This window comes from Solanum dulcamara, chromosome 2, assembly GCF_947179165.1.
Source record: "Solanum dulcamara chromosome 2, daSolDulc1.2, whole genome shotgun sequence".
NCBI lineage: Eukaryota > Viridiplantae > Streptophyta > Magnoliopsida > Solanales > Solanaceae > Solanum > Solanum dulcamara.
In genome coordinates, this window is record NC_077238.1 from 5,457,944 (window position 1) to 5,478,035 (window position 20,092).

General features: G+C 34.2%; 2 protein-coding genes across 3 annotated transcripts; one reads left to right on the forward strand and one right to left on the reverse strand.

Moving 5' to 3' along the window:
• Positions 1-7,351: 7,351 nt before the first annotated feature.
• Positions 7,352-11,061, forward strand: LOC129880077 (ubiquinone biosynthesis protein COQ4 homolog, mitochondrial). 2 transcript variants are annotated; one of them, XM_055953921.1, is made up of 3 exons: positions 7,352-7,497; positions 7,774-7,968; positions 10,409-11,061. In XM_055953921.1, the coding sequence occupies exons 2-3, from the start codon at positions 7,786-7,788 to the stop codon at positions 10,928-10,930; spliced, it is 705 nt and encodes a 234-aa protein (XP_055809896.1). In that variant the 5' UTR covers positions 7,352-7,497; positions 7,774-7,785; the 3' UTR covers positions 10,931-11,061. The 2 variants fall into 2 exon arrangements, with proteins under 2 accessions (XP_055809896.1, XP_055809895.1); XM_055953920.1 differs by lacking the exon at positions 7,352-7,497 and adding an exon at positions 7,564-7,670.
• A 367-nt stretch (positions 11,062-11,428) lies between these two features.
• LOC129880078 (protein SPIRAL1-like 1) lies at positions 11,429-15,195 on the reverse strand. Its single transcript, XM_055953922.1, has 3 exons — positions 15,067-15,195; positions 12,856-13,152; positions 11,429-11,750 (listed from the first exon to the last, which is right to left on the reverse strand). Exons 2-3 carry the CDS (start codon positions 13,111-13,113, stop codon positions 11,670-11,672), a joined length of 339 nt encoding a protein of 112 aa, XP_055809897.1. The 5' UTR covers positions 13,114-13,152; positions 15,067-15,195; the 3' UTR covers positions 11,429-11,669.
• Between the last annotated feature and the right edge of the window lie 4,897 nt (positions 15,196-20,092).

Here is a 20,092-nt window from a genome sequence, read left to right on the forward strand (position 1 = left end):
AAGCTAACGTTGTTGTCACGTTCGTTCAATATTTTGCCAAGGTATGAACGAATCAACAAATCATGGATCCAACAATCAATCAAGTCCTATCATGTTAGAATAATGAAATAGGAAAACATTCGACTTTAACAGTTCAATTCTTTCATACGTTGACTACGTAGTTATTGAGTTCGAGTTATTACTTACTTTTACCCAAGTTGGTGCTCGATACCCCTCCAAGACTCAATATGCTCATATTTATCAGGTGAGTAAAATACTCAAAATACTAATTTAGTCTCTTTTGGACTTAGTTCAAATCAACTCATTTAGTATTGTTGGACTCTCATCAAAATCAACTCATCCCAATCATCAAACTCTTTTTTTAAAATTTGATACAATCTCAACTCAATGAATGCATTTAAAACATAATTTTTAATTTTTCAACTCAATCTCCAAATAGATATTTTAATGTAATAATACTTAACTGTTTATACTCAAAATACTCATGCTCAAAGTAGTAATTAAGAGACTTCTCAAACTCATGCTCAAAATAATAATTAAGAGACTTCTCAAACTCATTCTTACCTTTCCAAAACTCTATCTCAAACAATCATTTATACTTAAAATACTCTGTTCAAAATAACAAAATTTAAGAACTTCTCAGACTCAACTCAATTTCAAATATATGTTTTAAAAGAATATATATAAATTTTTGACTCTTTCATACTCAAAATGGTAATTATAGGACTCCTCAAAACTCAACTTTTTCTCATTCAAAACCTTCACAAATCATGTTTTAAAAATTCCATCACTATATAACATAACAAAATGAAATCTCAATTTGGGGTCATGTGAATGAAAACATGAATCCATACTCTCAACAAAACCCAACTCAAGAAATTTTAAATAACTTAAGAACATCATCAATACATATGAATTTATATACAAAAACTCGAGAGATATTTCAGATAACTCAAGAACTCAATTCATGGAACCTCAAAACTCAACTCAACTCAAATTAATGAAAATGTAGGGCACGAGGACGAACTCAGTCCAACATTATGATTAGCCTTACATACCTGACTTGAAGAACAAATCAAGGATTTGATTGCCTTACTTGAAGACTTGAACTCTAGCCTTCATTCTCTTCTCCAATTCTTGCCCTCAATGTTCTTGGGTGTTTTTGGAGAGAAAACTCCTTAGAAACTGATATGGAAGCGGAATTTAGCCCTAAAACGTAGTGAGTTAGGTTGGAAAAAGACCAAACTATCCCTCATAAAAATCTAATCAGAAGACCCTATGAATCACTCTTACCGGTCATCAAAATGTTTACGAGTCATAGACCCAATTCGTCCTATCAACTCTTGGAAAAAAATGAAAAAATGAGCCTCTGATCTTTGTTTACGACCAATATTTATGACCCGTAAATATTTCTACGATTCGTAACTTTTTCCTACGGGTCTTAACTCCAGGTCGTAATATTTCCTACGGGTCGTAATATTTTTGATTTGACAGTTTTTAGTAAAATGGTCATAACTTTTTATTTTGAATTCGGAATAAGGTAAACTTGGTGGCGTTGGAAAGAGGATTCAAAGACCTTTATTTGATAGTTTGTAAGCCACCTAAATCTTGATATTCTGAAAGTTATGATCATTTGAAGTTGATTCTTATACGAACTCATCTGAAAACTTAGCCGATAGAAATTCTTTGAACTTGGCTTGGTGTTAGAGATCCTCATGAACCTAAACCATATCTAATACCCTTAAAATACTTAGGAATTGATCCTAACTCATATTTAAAATTACAAGTCATTGAGTTCGATCCTATACGCATATGAAGAATGGTTCGAATCTTAGTGAAAAACATTTGGGTTATTACAAACAACATCCTTGTTATAACTGATTGGTCCTAGTAAAGCCCTTCCAGTATATCCCATAATTGTTTGGACGTCTCCTCGATACTTGTACTCACTTCATAAAGTATGTTAGGTGCAAGGGATAGTTAGATTACACTCAATGCATCTCCTTCAATCTTTGCCTTATCGGAAACCGATGTGTTATCGGGATACTTTCCGTCAATAGCATGGATTGAACCTTCCCTCCATAGTAACGCCATCATCTGGATTTTTTAGATATTGAAGTTGTTGCGTCCACTAAATTTATCAATTTCAAACTTCATGAAACTCATTTTTACTTGTTCTTCTTCTTCTACTACAAAGTATTTGGAAATACAGAAAACCAAAATAATTCTTTTCTGATGTGGAAGTTCAGACTGTGCTACAATCACAGAGCATACTCAGACAGAACCTTAGCTGTGATACCAATTGTTAAAAAAATATGAAAATATAAAGAATAAGGAAGAACAAAAATATTCAACGTGGTTCGAATTAGAATGATCCTACGTCCACCAAAGAACAACTGCATTTATATTAACAAACAAAGGGGATAGATCTCAAATACAACTAAGAGAATTGCTCTATCAATCCTCTACTCTTTTAATGTATTTTGCAAATGTCTTAGAATATGAGAAGACAAGAGAGAAGTATTTTTGATGTGTGTTTCAAATGAATCAAAAACTACCTATTTATAGGAATAAATTCTTGCTCTTGATGTTATCCATAACATCACATTTTGTTAAGATGTCAAAATTTATCAAACTTTCACCTACCAAGTTGCTATATTAAAACTTTCTAGAATCTTGTCAATTTTAACAAATGGTAAGAAAAATCAGAGTGTGAAACATATTCGACATTTCTTGCTCCAAAGAAAAAGAAACTAACTTCATGAATGTTTTCACTAAAAATTAAATCTTTTTTTATTTTTTTGCATTAACTCCATTAAACAACTATCAACAAAACTATTCATCTAACCTTATGCATCATTTCCATAGAAATCATTCTTCGATCAACATCGCCGGCGCCGGAGAAGTGGAATTCACCTTTTGATTTTCCTCCATTGCGTTCGCCGTCGAGAAGTCAAACTGACAGTCCTACGAGAAAACTAAAACACAATACAAATTTCTATATTATTTTACACTGACATCTTGAGTAAATATTGGACACTTGACTCAATATATAAGAAACTTATTACACCTGTTTTTCTTTTTCAATCTCTCTCACTTTTCCCCTATCTATCATCCTTCCTCCCTTCTCCAATATTTTTTGTCAATTTTACTTCTTTTTCATCTTTACTCTCTTTTTCAGTCAATTTTATTTAGGTGATTTTCATTTGCTTATGATAAATTGAACCAATTCCTGAACTTGAATGTTATTTTTCAATGGTTTATTGCAGTATAATATTTGATAGCATATTTGTAGGAAAATAATTATCATATAATTCTTTATATATTTGGTAGCATATTTATAAGAAAATAATTATCATATAATTTTTTATACATTTGGTAGCATATTAAGGAGATATTTAGTTTTCTTATTTCAATATTGTATCACATATATATTCTCTCTTGGGGAATGAATAAAGGGGAGTCAAGATTGTACAGTTCTTTTCATGGTATCTGAGCCAAAAAAATTCTTCATCATAAATTTCCATGGCTGGTGACGATGTACCTCCTCCACCACCATCAAATACCGCTGTCGTGGGTCAGCAGTTTACTTTCGATCAATGAAAGACTGTTATGAGATTTTTTGGTAATGTTATAATTTCAGAAAATCGCTTGAATGGTAAGTTTGACGTTTCTTCTTGGATTATTGACACCGGTGCTACTCATTATGTTATCGATGAGAAATCTTGGTTGTTTGATATTCATACTGTTGATTGTCCTATTAGTTTGCCTAATGGTGAAAAGGTGTTTGCTTCTTTAGAAAATTCCGTTCGACTGTCAGATAAAATCACCTTACATCATGTCTTTTATGTGCCTTATTTACGTTGCAACTTACTCTCCGTCCCCCAACTTAATGATAATTTACGCACTATTATTTCTTTTAATTCTTATATGTGTGCTATTCAGGACCTACTGAAGAAGCTAATTGGAACGGGAGTTAGGAGGGACGGACTATACTATTTTAGCAAACTGGACGTGGTGCAACATGTGTCTACTGTCATGGCAGCGTCAGCATTGGAATTGTGGCATCAACGATTGGGCTATCCTTCCGAGAGAGTAGTTAAGTTGCTTCCTCATGTTAGTAGTGATAAGAGTAGTTTAGCAAAGGATTATGATGTGTGTTTCCGTGCTAAGCATCCTAGAGACAAATTTTCTTTAAGTGATAATAAAGTGTCTAGAATATTTGAGAAAATACATTATGATTTGTGGGGTCCATATCGACATGTTTCGTCGTGTGAAGCTCTTTATTTTCTAATAATTGTTGATGATTTTTTCCAAGATATTTGGATCTACTTGTTGGTTGATAAAGCAGAAGTGTTTTAGATGTTTATGGCTTTTGTTGTTATGGTTGATCGATAATTTAATCAAACAATTAAAGTTGTACAATGTGATAATGGTACCAAATTTAATTATTTGATCGATTATTTTTCCGCCACTGATATTCTATTTCAAACCTCTTGTGTGTGTGCTCCGCAACAGAATGGGAGAGTAGAGAGAAAGCATAAACATGTGTTGAATGTTGCGAGGGCTCTAAGATTTCAGGCCAATTTGCCTATTTTTTTGGGGGGTGAATATGTTCTTGCTGCATCTCATCTCATAAATCGTACCCCCACACCCAATTTACAAAATAAAACACATTTTGAAATTTTATTCAATAAACCTCCTTCTTTTGATGTTATTTGTACCTTTGGGTGTTTGTGCTTTGCTAATAATAAAAAAACTCAGGATGATAAATTTGCTAGTCGAAGCAGAAAGTGTTTGTTTGTAGGATATCTGTTTGGTAAAAAGGAGTGGCGGTTGTTTGATTTTGATATGAAGGAATTTTTTGACTCTCGTGATGTGAAGTTTGTGGAGGATGTGTTTTCTTTTGCTTGTCTGGATGATGTTCATATTTTGTCTAATTTTTTTGATGTGGGTGCTGAAATTGATGGTGATTTTATGGTGTACGGGGATGACTTAGGGGGCGAAGTTGATAGTTCGGAGACTGTCGGGCAGCAGCTGCAAACAACAGCCCAACCAGCGCCTGATGACAGTCAGGACAAGCTGCAGCCACCGGCCACTGCCTAGCCCGATGGGAACCCAGCACTCGCTGGCAGCGAGGGGGGCAGCAACACCATACTCCAGCCACGGATGTGGAAGGTGGCTTGGGGCGTGGTTTTCTGGAGAAATTTTCCTCTGTTTTGCTTCGTGATCATGTGACATACTCAGTTTTTGCTAATAGTCTGTCTTCCACTACTCCGATTAACAATCAATCCTCAGGTACTTTGTATTATTTGGCACACTATATTAATTGTGATAATTTCTCTGTAAATTATCGTAAGTTTCTTGCAGTTATTATTTCGGGTAAGGATCCTAAGACCTTCAAAGAAGCCATGAAACATGAAGGTTGGAGACATTCAATGAAAGAACAGATACGTGCATTGGAAGACAATGGTACATGAACTTTAGAACATCTTCCTCGGATAAGAAAGCACTTGGTAATCAATGGGTGTACAAGACCAAGTTTTTGTCAAATGGAGATGTGGAACGGCTTAAATCGCGCTTGGCTGTGTTGGGAAATCATCAACAAGCAGGGATTGACTACAATGAAACTTTTGCTCCGGTCGCCAAGATGACTACTGTTCGAGCCTTCCTAGCCATTGCAGCATCAAAAAATTGAGAACTTCACCAAATGGATGTTCATAACGTCTTTTTACATATTGACCTTGATGAGGAGGTGTATATGAAGCTCCCTCCCGAGTTTGAAAGTCCAGATCCTACGTTGGTATGTCATTTGCGCAAATCGTTGTATGGGTTGAAACAAGCCCCTAGATGCTGGTTTGCAAAATTAGTGACTTCTTTGAAAGGGTACGGTTTTCTACAATCATATTCTGATTATTCTCTTTTTATATTTACTAGAGGGAATATTCAGATTAATATCTTGGTTTATGTTGATGATCTTATTATTTCTGGGAATGATTTCGCTGCACTTGCAACTTTCAAAGCCTATTTGAGTGATTGTTTCAAAATGAAAGACCTTCGGTCTCTCAAATATTTTTTGAATATTGAAGTAGCTCGTAGTTCATCAGAGTTATTTTTGTGTCAACGCAAGTATACTCTTGATATTGTCTCTGAAGCAGGGTAGTTAGGTGTAAAGCCAAGTGGGTTCCCTATTGAGAAAAATCATAAACTTGGTCTTGCAAATGGAGATTTGTTGTCGGATCCGGAGGTCTACTGTAGATTAGTCAGGCGTTTGATTTATTTGGGGGTCACTCAACCGGACTTGGCATACTCTGTTCATATTTTGTCTCAATTCATGCAAGAACCCCGAATTGAATATTGGGAAGTAGCCTTACGAGTGGTCCGTTATTTGAAAGGCACCCCAGGACAAGGTATTTTGTTACGTGCCGACAGTGAGTTGACTTTGCAGGGATGATTTGATTCTGATTGGGCGGCTTGTCCGTTTACTCATCGTTCGTTGACAGGTTGGCTAGTATTTCTAGGTCAATCTCCCATCTCTTGGAAGACAAAGAAGCAGCACACAGTTTCTAGATCTTCTGCAGTAGCTGAATATAGGTCCATGACTGCGGTCACTTGTGAGTTGAAGTGGCTAAAAGGTCTGTTGTTGAGTTTAGGTATACAACATCCCAAGGCGATCAAATTGTTTTGTGATAATCAGTCCACTTTGCACATTGCAAAAGATCCGATTTTCCATGAACGAACAAAGCACATTGAAGTAGATTGTCACTTTGTTCGTGATGCAATTAATGAAGGTTTGATCTCTCCGTCGCACGTTTCAACATCTTCACAATTGGCAGATATTTTTATCAAAGCTCTCGGCAAAACTCAGTTTGACTTCTTGCTTTCCAAGTTGGGCATTTTTTATTCCCATGCTCCAACTTGAGGGGGAATATTGTAGTATAATATTTGGTAGCATATTTGTAGGGAAATAATTATCATATAATTCTTTATATATTTGGTAGCATATTAAGGAGATATTTAGTTTTCTTATTTCAATATTGTATCACATATATATTCTCTCTTGAGGAATGAATAAAGGAATCAAGAATGTATAGTTCTTTTCATGATTTCAGCATGTTCTTAATTTTATATAAACTCATGTTCTGATGGAGGACTTCTAATCTTAGAAAATACGTTTTTGTACCTCTTCTTCCTGGATAAGGAGTTAGAAAGAACATGATTGATTTTTGGAGACTTTGAAGTATAAAATGTTGTGCCCGTGCTTCCCGTCTAGTATTAATATACGACATAGATATGAATGAGTGACGAAAGAAACACTAACCATATATCAAATTGTCTTATAAATATTTCCTATTTTTATAAGATACAACTCAAAAAATAGAGTAAAAAGAATTACTTCTTGAAAAAGGGGCAAAAGAAAAACAAAGAGAACAAAACAAAACAAGAACGTCATTTCAGCTTTGCTCTTTTTTCTGTATCTCTCCGTTAAACTAATCGGTATGAACTATTAAATTATGGTGATAATGTATAACAAACAATTTGTATATTCTAACCTTTATCCATGGTTGAATTCTTTAAGATTTGCAATCTCATTATTGCTCACTAACTGCTTGTGAAAATGCTTCAACCAATTTTTGTTTATCATTGGCTAATCATGTTGATATATGTTGGTGGGTCTTCAAGTTTATGTAATTGGTTTGAGGAAATTTAGGATTTTGATTTCAAATTTTTGTTTCCTGGTTCAGTTTTTTTTTTTTTTTTTTTTTTTTTAAGAATTGGGTTGTCATGATACAAGGTAGTCGTCTTGGGTTGAAAGGGTGGCAGCAGGCTGCTGTTGCACTTGGTTCTGCTGTGGGTGCGTTGTTAGATCCTCGAAGAGCAGATCTTATTGCTGCTTTGGGAGAGACGACGGGGAAACCAGCTTTTGATAGGGTTCTTGAAAGGATGAAGAAGAGTCCTGAAGGCAGAGTAAGGCCTTTTAATTGATTTGCTCTTCATTTTTATATATTTGATTTCCTAGGCCCGTCACATACCCTGAGCCGTCTTTAAGAAATACTCCTATGATATTTTGTGAAAGGTTCTTTGTAATGTAATTTAGAAGGTGTTTGTGATTACTCCATTTGGTTCAGATGTCCATGAACTACTACATAGAATTTAAATATGCAAACTGTATAATGACAAAGTGGATGTCACTTGCAATTATTTTTATTCTTGTATAAGAACGAATCACAGTTCCTTTGATGCTAGTTAGAGTGTGCTGACCTACATTGCATGGACTCTCCATTTGTGTTGATGTATGTCGAACCTTTATGTATAGGGTATAGGAACTGAATGTTGATCCTTTGAATATTTTATGGCAACTTATAATTGAAATGCACATTTACTATGTGGTGATGATCACTTGTGAAACTTGCTGACAACTGAAGTTATTGTGGACTCACAAAAAGCACCAGTTTTGAGGATGTTTGACTGCAGCTTGTAGTCCTTACTATTTGCTGTAATTTCTTGAGCTATTTGTAGCAGATTTAGGTTATCTCGTGGACCTCTTATTCTCATTGACATCCAATTTGATTGTGCATTTGTTAACCATACTCATCATGACTAGTACTGTCTTGAGGAACCTAAAAAAAAATGTTAGTTTAATCAATAATGTTAGTCAGGGTTGGGACTCATAGACGAGGCACTTTCTTGAAAGACCCTCAATTTTTTTTTCATTTTCCTCAGAAGGATTCCACTATCTTTACTTCCTTCCAGCTACAATGTTTCATCACTCGAGACAAAGCAACAGCAGTTATAACCTGTTTAACATCCTTGATATGCGACAACAACATTGGTCATCTTTCCTTTTTACCTCTGGTGGAATTGACTACTTACACATCATATTTTCTGGTTCTGTTAACGTTTTATGAGAGTCTCCCGTAAGACCTTCAGGAAACAGGGTACTCGCAGACTCCTTCACACACCTGGATGAATAAAATGGCGGGATGTCAATATTAATTAGGTTCCCATGAGAAATATTTGGCTTCAAACGCTTTTGCACAGGAGGATCTGTCTGGTCTGTGATGATGTTAAGAGTTGATGTTCTCATTAGCAAATTCATTCTGTGGTTGGCATGACTTGGCATTAGTAGAAATGATATGTTCCTAGCCTTAGGGATGGCATGACTTGGCATGAGTAAAAGTGATATGTTCCTAGCCAGAATAAGGCTGCTAGATAACAGAGGAGTCCAAGAAGCCATCAAACAGCTTGCTTTATTCAAACCTATCGCCACTTTATTCATCATTTCAGACTCGAGATCCTAGATCATCTGTCATGTTCTCTCTTATGCCTTGAGGTGGGAATCTACACCTCTGGGCCATCTCAAAGTGCTGGTTTAACTCTGCGAAGGGTCTCTTTTTTTTTTTTTTGCTGACAAGGGAAACCCGCAGCCGCTACCCTTTGGGTGTGCATAGGGTAAAACCCCGTTCCTATGCAATAGCTCGCAAACCACACAAGAGAGATAATCCGCACTAGACAAGCCCGGTGCGACGAGCTCGACCCAGAAGGCAAACCCTTTGCTTTGGCAAGGGGTTTCGAACTTGAGACCTCCAGAATGGAAGTCCAAAGCCCAAACCACTGGGCCACCCCGAAGGGGAAGGGTCTCTTTTGCCTCACCAACTCTGCCTTGTTTCATCAAGCAGAATGCCCGAATTGCACATCTTGTTGTTTTCTGGTGCAATCACTAATATTCTAGTATCTTTTGGTATTCTACATGTAAGCATCCCCTGCTTCAATGTAGTTATTTTGCTTTCACCCTAATATTCTAGTGTCTTTTGGTATCTTTGTCTCACTTACACCATGTACCTAACTGGAAGCATTGTGGACCTGCACATAGCTGTTGCCTGTTTAAGGCTTGTGCTGGGGTGTTGAAGTACAGCTAGGTGCAACTTTACTGCCTTGATAGCTTGATGTAAGGTGCAGTTAGGGACTCACTTGTGCAGTGAACAACGTGGCTCAAGCAAAAGCTTGGAAACTCTTGGCTGTGTCGTTCTTCTCTTTTGCATTCCTAATGAGCTTTCTGTTGTGTCCAAGCTCCAACAGATAAGCCAGTCTCTGTAATGCTTCTGACCTTTCTTGTCTTATAAAGTTTGGGGATGCTTTGTATGCTGGCAACTTGTACCAACTCTAAAAGAGCTAGCAGTTATAAGGCAGATAGTACTAACTTACACCTAGGCAACATTAGTGCCAGTCTTAGAAGTTGATGACTGACATGAAAGCTTGTGATATATGTTCAATCATTTGCTGTTTTACTAGAGTACTCATTATCTCATTTGGCTCTTTTCATTCTATTCGTTTTTAAGTTTCCTATAATTTGTTTGAAGTATATTTTCGTCTAATGATTGTAGTTTTGGATGTATTTATACCTCAGGAAATACTGTTGGAGCGACCTCGTGTGATCTCTACAAAAGTGGGGCATGCATGGGACCTACCTGATAGCACTTTTGGTGCTGCATACGCAAGGTTTATGGGATCTAGGAACTTTTCACCAGATGATCGCCCACCAGTGCGATTCATGGAAACTGAAGAGTTGGCATATGTAGCTATGCGTGCTCGCGAGGTGCATGACTTTTGGCACACCCTTTTTGGCCTTCCAACAAACCTGATTGGAGAAACAGCACTAAAAGTGATCGAGTTTGAACAGATGCTACTCCCCATGTGTTTGATGTCTGTGCTGGGGGGTACAGCAAGGTTTAGTGACAAGCAAAGGAGCTTGTTCTACCAGCATTACTTCCCATGGGCACTTAAGGCTGGAGCTCGTAGCACAGATCTTATGTGCGTGTACTATGAAAAACATTTTCACGAGGATTTGGAAGATGTTCGTCGTAAATGGGGAATAATTCCAGCTCCACCTCCTCCAAGACCAAATGCAACAATTGTTGTACCTCTTTGAAGAGGAATTGAAACTATTAGACTTTCCATGCGATTTGCTCTATACGAACAAATGTAGATATGTACTGTATGAGTGTAGTAACACAAACCTTTAACGTTTTTGTGAGTTATTTTCTTTTGTTCATATTTTCATTTGGTTAAGTTATTTATACTTGGTTAGTTTTGAAGGTGGGATAAAATGTTCTTTTTATCACACCATTGTCATAGAACTAACAAAATGCTTGCTATGAAACTATATTATAATTCATCAATTTTAAATCTTTTGTCGTCTCTGTAATGATTAAAACAGCAATTTGCAATGATATAATATCAAGTTTCGGGCATGTAAAAAAGAGATGCATAGATGCACCAGAACAGGTATGACAGGTTGTTAGCTATGGTGTATTCGAGGAGAGATAAAAATAGATTGAAGAAGTATTAAAAAGAAGAGATTAGACATGACATAACACTACTAAAAGATAGTCGAATGTTGTCTCATTTTCCTTGACAATCACAGATATGAAGTAAAGGCAAGAAAAACTGTTCAATCAAATGATCAATTAACAAAAGTGGCATATTACATTGAAAGTAACTTTAGTTTCATGGGTGTTAACTGGGACTTTGGACCAAAGCCTTATGCAACTAACCCTTCACAACAACCTGAAGTTTTCACAATTACAATTACAATTACAACATAGTGTCGAAAGACAAAAGGTAAAGAAGTCATAAAACAATTATTCAACTGTAGATTGGAGAATTGCTTAGTTGCTGCCACCGCCGAAGAGATAACCCAAAGAAGATCCACCTCCAGGAGCAGCATGGACTTTGGTAGATGGCCGGTCCTATATCAAGGTAATAGCCACAGTTAAAACTAGACACGTTTATTGAAAATCAACGATACGATTATACATAACAAGAATTAACAAGATCCACTCCATTTTAAGATGCCAGAATTATTTCATCATAATTTGATGGCAAACTATCAAATATCGTTTCCCATTAGGAACTAAAGCATTTTTATCTGAACAGGACTCTAACTGGCAAGCAAATGCCACAGATCAATCTCAAAATGCACAACAATATATTAGAAGTTGGTCAGGAAGTCAGCAGTCCCCCCAAAACGCAGGCTTACAAATAAATCTCACTCCACAACAGGAGAGTTTACATCAATAGAATGTGCTAGCAGCTTATCCTAACCTGAAACACACAGCTTGAGACCACCTATGGTTGCAGCAACAAAGATGCACACTCATAGACTGGTGCAAATGTACCATTTGAGCAAAAATGCTATCAAGAAATTCATGACAGGAAAGCTAATAAAACAAGTTCAACACCTGATAGATCTAAATCCAACAATCCGTCCCTATTCAATAACTTGGATGGAAGGATTGTGGTTAAGAAAAGAGCGATTAAGCCTGGAGATTAGTGTTATTAAAAGCCATCGCTTCATCGCTTTAAATATGAAACAAGGGATCATTGCTTCATGGATAAAACCATGAAGCTTTTGAGAAGTGTGCAATTCAACTAATGATATGTGCAAAGAGATCCCAATAAGAAATGTTCAGTTCTATAATTCTCAACTTTGAGAAATTAGTTTTTTGATGAAAATCTCAATTATTTTTTTTTGATGACAAACTTTGAAAAATTAGTTATTTAATTGCAATTTGATTATTTTACTATTAATCCACCTGTGTTGGTGGTTTTAATTTTCCGCAACATGTATGCCTAGAAGTGTGTGCAAAATCACATTTTTTGCTTCAAGCCCCATTGACCTTGTAGCTTTTTTATTTTTCCACTTTTAAAAACACTGCTGGAGATGAGGTTCCAGCCTGCAAGCTATCTATTACTCTAACCTCGGAACAATCAAAATATTTCTCCAGCAAAGCATGAAAATGAACTAGACAAGCATTTCAAAAGACATAATACTAATTGACATGAGGGAAATACCGTGATAAAGTTGCCTGTGTTTTGACCATCTCCCCCAAAATGGTTTCTCGAAGAGGTGCTCTGAATACCAGCAGGAATCTGCTTAGTAGCATCAACTGTAGCAGAAACGGTAGGCTTTGAAGCTGGTTCCTTATTTATTGCCTGCCCTTCACTTTGAACAGCTGGGGCATTTCCAGTGGTTGATTTTGGCGCTTCACCGCTTCCAAATAAGTATCCCAGTGAACTTTGCCCTCCTCCATAGCTGACTCCACGACCCATATCTGTAATTCTCTCTTGTGAAAGAATCCCAGGAACAACCTGACAAAAGAAACCAGCAAGATGTAGAAGCAGGCCATATGCATTAAAGACAAGAGAAACACTTTCAAATAAGTTAGCAAAGATTTCATGCACCAAGCAACAACATAAAAGAAGAAGCGCAGCTGATAATCAAGCAACAGAAATGAGGAAATCCATTATACTTTGAGCATTAGTGGAGACTGATGCTCCTACTAGTCTATCTATAATTCAGAAAAGAAACATCAGTACATCACTGCAGTTGATTAGAATCTTCTTATAACCATATGAATCCAATACGACAATCCTGGTAGAAACCATGAAGAACCAATAATATATTAATAGAACTTTAAAGGTTTTGAAGTCTGCACTCTCTTTGTAGTTCAACGAGGGAAACTTGGAGAGTGACATTTAGGATTCAACCGCATATCAGAAGAAGAGTACAACTATTTTGCCAACACTAGGCATCCTTAAGCATCCAGGGAGAATGAAAAGAAACACAAGAAACAGAGATATCATCTTAGTCACAACGGGATGAGAAATATTCACAAGGCACTTATTACCCTCCTTTGAATTAAACCAAAATCACCATTATTCTTTATGATCTAGAACAAATAAAGAGCTCTCTTCTCTGAGACAATTTCAGACTTGAATATTCCAAACCTATGGATGATAGGGACCTTTCCACTCTCCCTTCTTTAGTGCGTTCCTTTTTAGTTAATTGAGCTCTCCCTAGGCTCCACATTTTTTCCTTTTCCTTTACGACCTTGGCGCCTAATTGTTCTGATCTCGGGGATGTGGCTGGTGATTGGTATAAGTGGCTGGAAAGAGTCTCTTTCTTCTCCTCTTACCTAGAGCAGCTAGAGGTGAGTGGAGAACCTGTCGATTCTCCTTTGCTCCACATTTTCTCGTAAACTATCACCAAATTTCTTACCACCTTTCCCATCAAAAATGAATGAGGATTCCCCTAGTGCTGACCAAATTACTCATCACTCCTCCAATACTAGCCCCACTAATTCATACACCACGTCTAAGTTCTCATACATCAGCCCCAAGCAACTGAAGGAAGTTCATCTCCCACTCAAACAGAGACTCCCTGAAATCCTAATACCCCAGATCTCTTGTCAAAAACAATAGCATCGCATCATCCACACTCTCCCTTTCTGAATCGGTTATCTTTTACTTTGACAACAACTTCGAATCAAGCCTTAACAATCAAGAATTAACACCCAATATTATTATTTTCATCAACTGCTTGTTCTCAATTGTTGTTTAAAGGTAACTAAACTGCTAGTCTCAGGTTTGAAACCCCCTCTGCGTCGAGCTCGTCACACAGGGATTGCCTAGTGTAATTTACCTTTCCTATGTAGTTTGCGGGCTATTACACTGGAATGAGGTTACCCTATGTTTGATAACTAAATTGCCTCTCGAGGCGAAACCCAAAATGTCATAACAATGACAGAACAACCAAACAACAACAAATTAAAAAAAAGCACACAAACCTAAACTCAACTTCATCACAAAAATCAAACTTTCAACAAAAAAGAATCAATACCCAAGATCTCTAGTCCAAACCAATACCATCCATCCCCATCACTCTCTGAATCAGTAATCTCTTTACTTTCAAACCTCACAATCAAGCCTTAATCACCAAGAATTAACACCCACTATCACTATTTTCATCAACCACTGGTTCTCAATTGTCAAAAAGACAACTAAATTGCTTATTAAAGAGAAACCCAGCAACAAATTAACGACTACACAAACCCCAAATCAACTATATCACAAAAAAAATCCAAACTTTCAACAGAAAAATCACCAAAAAAGCTTAGATTAGCTTAACTTTGAATCAAAATCACACACACAAATAGAGACAACCCCTTATACATAAATCTGAATGTTTCTTGGAGATCTAGGATTTAAAACTTTTTCGATTACCTTTGATTCTTTCGGATCAGATCAGTATTTGGATGTGAAGAAGAAATGGAAGTACAGTATATTGCCTCTCTTGTTTACCTATAATAATAATAATAATTATTCCTTTCTTTGAAAAAAAAAATTAATAATGGGGCTTTGCTGGAGAAAATATACAAAATGGGCCTCATTGATCACATTCGGAGTCTTGTGTGCTAAAAATGTGTCAACAAAATTTTAAGATAAGTTTTAAAGTATGATGATTAGATATATTATATTGTATGTGATGGAGTGTTGATCTGTCAAAAATTTTCATGTTTAAACTACAAAAATTGTGAAATTGAGAATATTGAGATGAATGTATAAATTAAAGTGGTTCAGTATAGAAGTGTGAGAGGTTAATTTTGGTGTGTTTTACGAGAGATAGTATGTCAGAATATATTGAAGAGGAGAGATTAGACAAAATATGGCATGACGTAATTTCAATCCACTGAAGACATGACGTTAAATTGGAGGTTATAAAGATCATGTATGTCCGTTGGTAATTGTGTGTTACCTATCCTCTATTTTTGTACTAGTAATAATAGTAGTAGTACTTTTGTAGTTGTTGATGCAATTTTAGGTCTAAGATAGTGATAAAATATGTTTATATTTTATCCTTTTCAGACTCCACGTTATTGTAGATGCAATTTTGGGTCTTGTAATTTTTGAAATTTGTGAATCTTTTGTGGTGTGTATTAGTGTATGTATATACTGTTAAATCTAACATCAAGCATCTGACAAAATTCAAAAAATGCTTGCTTTTCACAAAACGTAAAGGATTAAAAATGTACTTCAAAAAAATGTACACAAAAACGTAATATAAATATTTGATTTTTAAAATAATAATTTTGTTATATAAAAAAGTGAATTAATTGGTAATTTGATACGGCATTATTGATTTCTTTGTGTGGGGGAGGTTTAGAAAATGAAGATGCTTTTCCTTGAAAAAGGGAACAAAAGTGAGAGAGAAAAAAACGCAAGAAAAAGGAATAAGTATCTTTTCTTTACTATAAAATGTTGTTAAATCAAGAAAAAAGTGTTGGATTCAAGTTTATATAATAATAATTATTAAAAAAAATGAAGATTAATCATGTACATTAACTTGTATATGTAATTTTACGAGATAATTTCAATAACAAGTGCAGTTGGATATTGGATATCACGAAAATTAAAATATCTCTTATCAATAATTGAAGAATAAAGAAGGCAAACATCTCTTATTAATCATGTACATTAACTTATTTATTTTCTGTGTGTGATAGGTAAGCAAAAATTATTATCATAAAATTATTTATATATAATTTAGATAAATATTATGAGCGGTAAGGATGTAAGCTTATTTTCCTAAGGAAAATATTTTTAAAATGTTTGACCAATCGAATATGAAAAAATTTAAAAATATTTTCCATAAAATTATTTTCTCTATAAAACTAGTCAAATTAAAGAATCATTAAGTCTCCAACTATTCATTTTTTAGCATTAAAACTAATACTACAAATTTTCTTAACAGAACACGTCAAGTCAAAGATTGTACAAATCTACCAAATCAAAATTAATATGTCTTTTCTATTTAGTTTTTCTGTGTTTGTGCACTTATTAATATCCATAGATGAATACTCATTTTCTACACATCAATATTCATATTCAAAATAATTTTTGCATTTTTTTTCATCATAAGCAAATGGCTAAACTCTCATTAACTTTGTGCTTGTTCCTCCTCCTTGTTTTTGTAGCAGGTAAATCTGTTGCTAAATAGTTCGTAGTTAACATGATTTTTTTACTAATCAATGATTAAAATGCTCATTTAATTTCATTCATATGTAAAATTTCACTGAATATGTTGTTGTTAATGACGTATGTTATGCTATATTCTTGAACATGTAGTAATGGAATTCGCGATACGACTAGCATCAGTGAACAAATGATATTATCAAATGATCAATGCTTAACAAATCTGGCGTATGCAGTTATAAACTTTGTGATGAACAATGTTGTGAGAAGAATTGTTTTGATAATTTCAAGTTTCAAAATCCAAGTGGTTCATGTGAGACAATCCCTGGCTCTACCTTGAGAATTTGCAATTGTCACCATGATTGTGAAAACTAGAACACAATAAAAGAACAGGGTAGTTTCAAATCTATACAATAAAATAATTAGTTTACGATAAATATAGTCATGTTTTATTTACTTAAAAAAATAGTCAAAAGTCATAAAATTATATACACTAACTTACATTATGATACATTCAAAAAGTTGAATATAATTTTATCTACTCTGATATTATGTTATAATTTTATCTACTCTAATATTATGTTGAAGTATATATATTTAGCGTTTCGATATTGATTGGATCTTATTATTGTTCTTCCTTGATCGTCATTCCTTGGCCATTCATGCATCAAAAGTACGTTATCAAACACATATCGTACGTTATCAAAAAATAAATTTCACTCTTGAAAAAATAATTCTTTAATTTTATTTTTTCATTAAGGGTGTATTTGGTACGAAGAAAAATGTTCTCTTAAAAAATACATTTTCTTGAAAACATATGAATTTCTTACTTATTCGCTAAATATATTTTTTTAGATGCAATTAGCACTCTTAGTAAATGTCCCTAATGTCGGTACTGACTTTAATACTCCTTACTAATGTGCATATTTATTACCGTTAAAACTGTTTTGTTATAGCGTTATATATTTTAAACCTACTCTCAAGCATATATAAGAGACCATTTTTGTTGTTTTCTCCTAATCTGTTGTTAATGAGTTCATAGCTAATAGTCTTTTGGGGGTGTTTAAAGTCCTTGGTTTGTTTGCTTTAACCTAAGGCCAACAATGATTTAATTTCATTAATCACTTGATTTGATAATATTAGTAAAACAAGATCTGCGCATATATATCTTATCATTTACAGATTTTACTTATAAAATTATACTGATTATCTTATCGTTATACTTATTTTAATATTTATGATTAATTCTTTTAATTATATATAAGAAAATTTTATTATCTTTAATTTGCTTTTACTATACTAATTAAAGTTTCGAACATTAGATAGTTAAATTTAAAAAACTAGTTACAGGAAAGAAGCCAATTTTATTAACTCTTAATAAAAATCATATTAAAGTAATTCGGTATGGTTCGATATTTTAAAGTTCGATTTTGATATATGATGGTATGGTAAATCGGTTGCCATAGTTTGATCAACTTCAATTTACATATATTTGTATAATAAACAATAATGACTTTGACTTTTCAAGAAACGTCTCAATTATATTATACTAATACCTTACACATGTAAATATATTCAAAATAAAGTTGAAACAATTCTCAATCAATCACCAAAAAGAACATTTAGAGTAGTCAAAATTTTAACATTTAAATAATTAGTTACTATTTTATATATTTGCTAGTATTATAATAATTATATGTTAGAAATTTATGGACTCACATATTATTATATTATTGGAAAAATTACCTAACTATACACCTTATATTACTATATTTACTATTATTCCCTACCATTTGTAAAAATCTCAAAAATTCCTTTTTTTTTAATTCTCTCTCCAACTCACCGATACATCCCATTCCTTCTCCCCAACTATCCTAAATTCACGCCTAATTTGAAGTCCCATATACAACGGTTTCTTTTTGAATTTCAATCCATGTTTTTCTGAAATTCAAATTTCTAAATTAGGTAATTCAATTTCTTCCTGCTCTGTAATCTCACTTCAATTCCATCTCCTTCGATTTTCCATTGATTTCAACTGTATGTTTTTGTTGATTTTAATCTTCTATTCACTGATACATATGGAATCCGCTCCATCATTTAGTGTTGGTCTCACACAATTAAATCAAAATAAAAAAATTCTTGTTTCATCGGAGTCTGATTCTTCTGGTGAAGGGTATAAAGAGATTAGATCCAAACATCGCAATGATCCATTAATTATGGATACTTTAAATGCAAAATCAAAATATCAAATTGCAAAGTCGAAATCTACAGTTCATCAATCACTTCAAAAAGCAGAGGAGAAAGTCGAAGGTGTTACAACACACCCTAATATTCCAAAGGTATGAATTATTCAAATATATCAGACCTTAATGCAACGAATAAATGCATCAGACTAAATGTATCAGATATCTTTTAACCATATCTGATATAGTCTATATGTATCAGATTTCTTTTCTTGTATTTTTAAGTGTTGATAGACATTTCATATGTTGATACATAAGGTTCTAATAAGGTTTTTGCTATCATGTACATGACACATAAGGTCTTCAGCTTTTTACGATTTTCATGATACATTATGTACTAATTATGATACATAAGCTTTTACTGATGTTGCGTTGATCAGGATCCATCAATTTCTGCCTTCTATCTTGTTTTTTATACACAAGGTCTTTTAATTTCATTATACACAACTTGTTTTGTATGTATATATAGTCAAAACTAAGTGTCTCATATCAATATACATAAGCTCACTATGTATCTCGATTGGTCATCTACTTGATACAAATGGTTCGATATGTATCATTTATTCTAATGTATCATATTCATAAAGTAATAAATGTAATGTATCAAGTCTCAATTTTGGTCTGATTCAATTGTTATGTCAATGCAGGGATAGAAGTATGTCATCAAAAAGATCCCTTCCCACTCTTTGAGATTCGGCACTACCTATACCGTTATTTTATTGATGATTTTAAATTATCAATAGGTGAAGAAGTTATACAGTTATTTAGGCAAATCATTTTTGGTTACTACATAGATATGCCACAGTGTAATTTTCAAGGTCAAATTATCAAATGTCTTTTACTTCTTGAGTTGGAGCAGAAAAACCCATCCGAATTGCACTTTTTGTTGGAAGGCCAATGATGGTTATGTTAGTGAAAAATGACGATCCAAAAAAACCTAAGAGAGATTTCATCTCTCCTGGTCAGGAAGAACTGGTGGACATCGAGTAGTTTTTTTGAAATTGGTAGTAGTAGAATGTAGATATTTATTTTGA

Excerpts from the sequence above, each read along its gene's own strand:
- LOC129880077 (XM_055953920.1), top strand. Across the intron at positions 7,969-10,408 it reads AGAAGAGTCCTGAAGGCAGA|GAAATACTGTTGGAGCGACC; the intron begins GTAAGGCCTTTT and ends TTTATACCTCAG.
- LOC129880078 (XM_055953922.1), bottom strand. The coding sequence starts at position 13,113 with ATGGGTCGTGGAGTCAGCTATGGAGGAGGGCAAAGTTCACTGGGATAC. Across the intron at positions 11,751-12,855 it reads ACACAGGCAACTTTATCACG|GACCGGCCATCTACCAAAGT; the intron begins GTATTTCCCTCA and ends ACCTTGATATAG.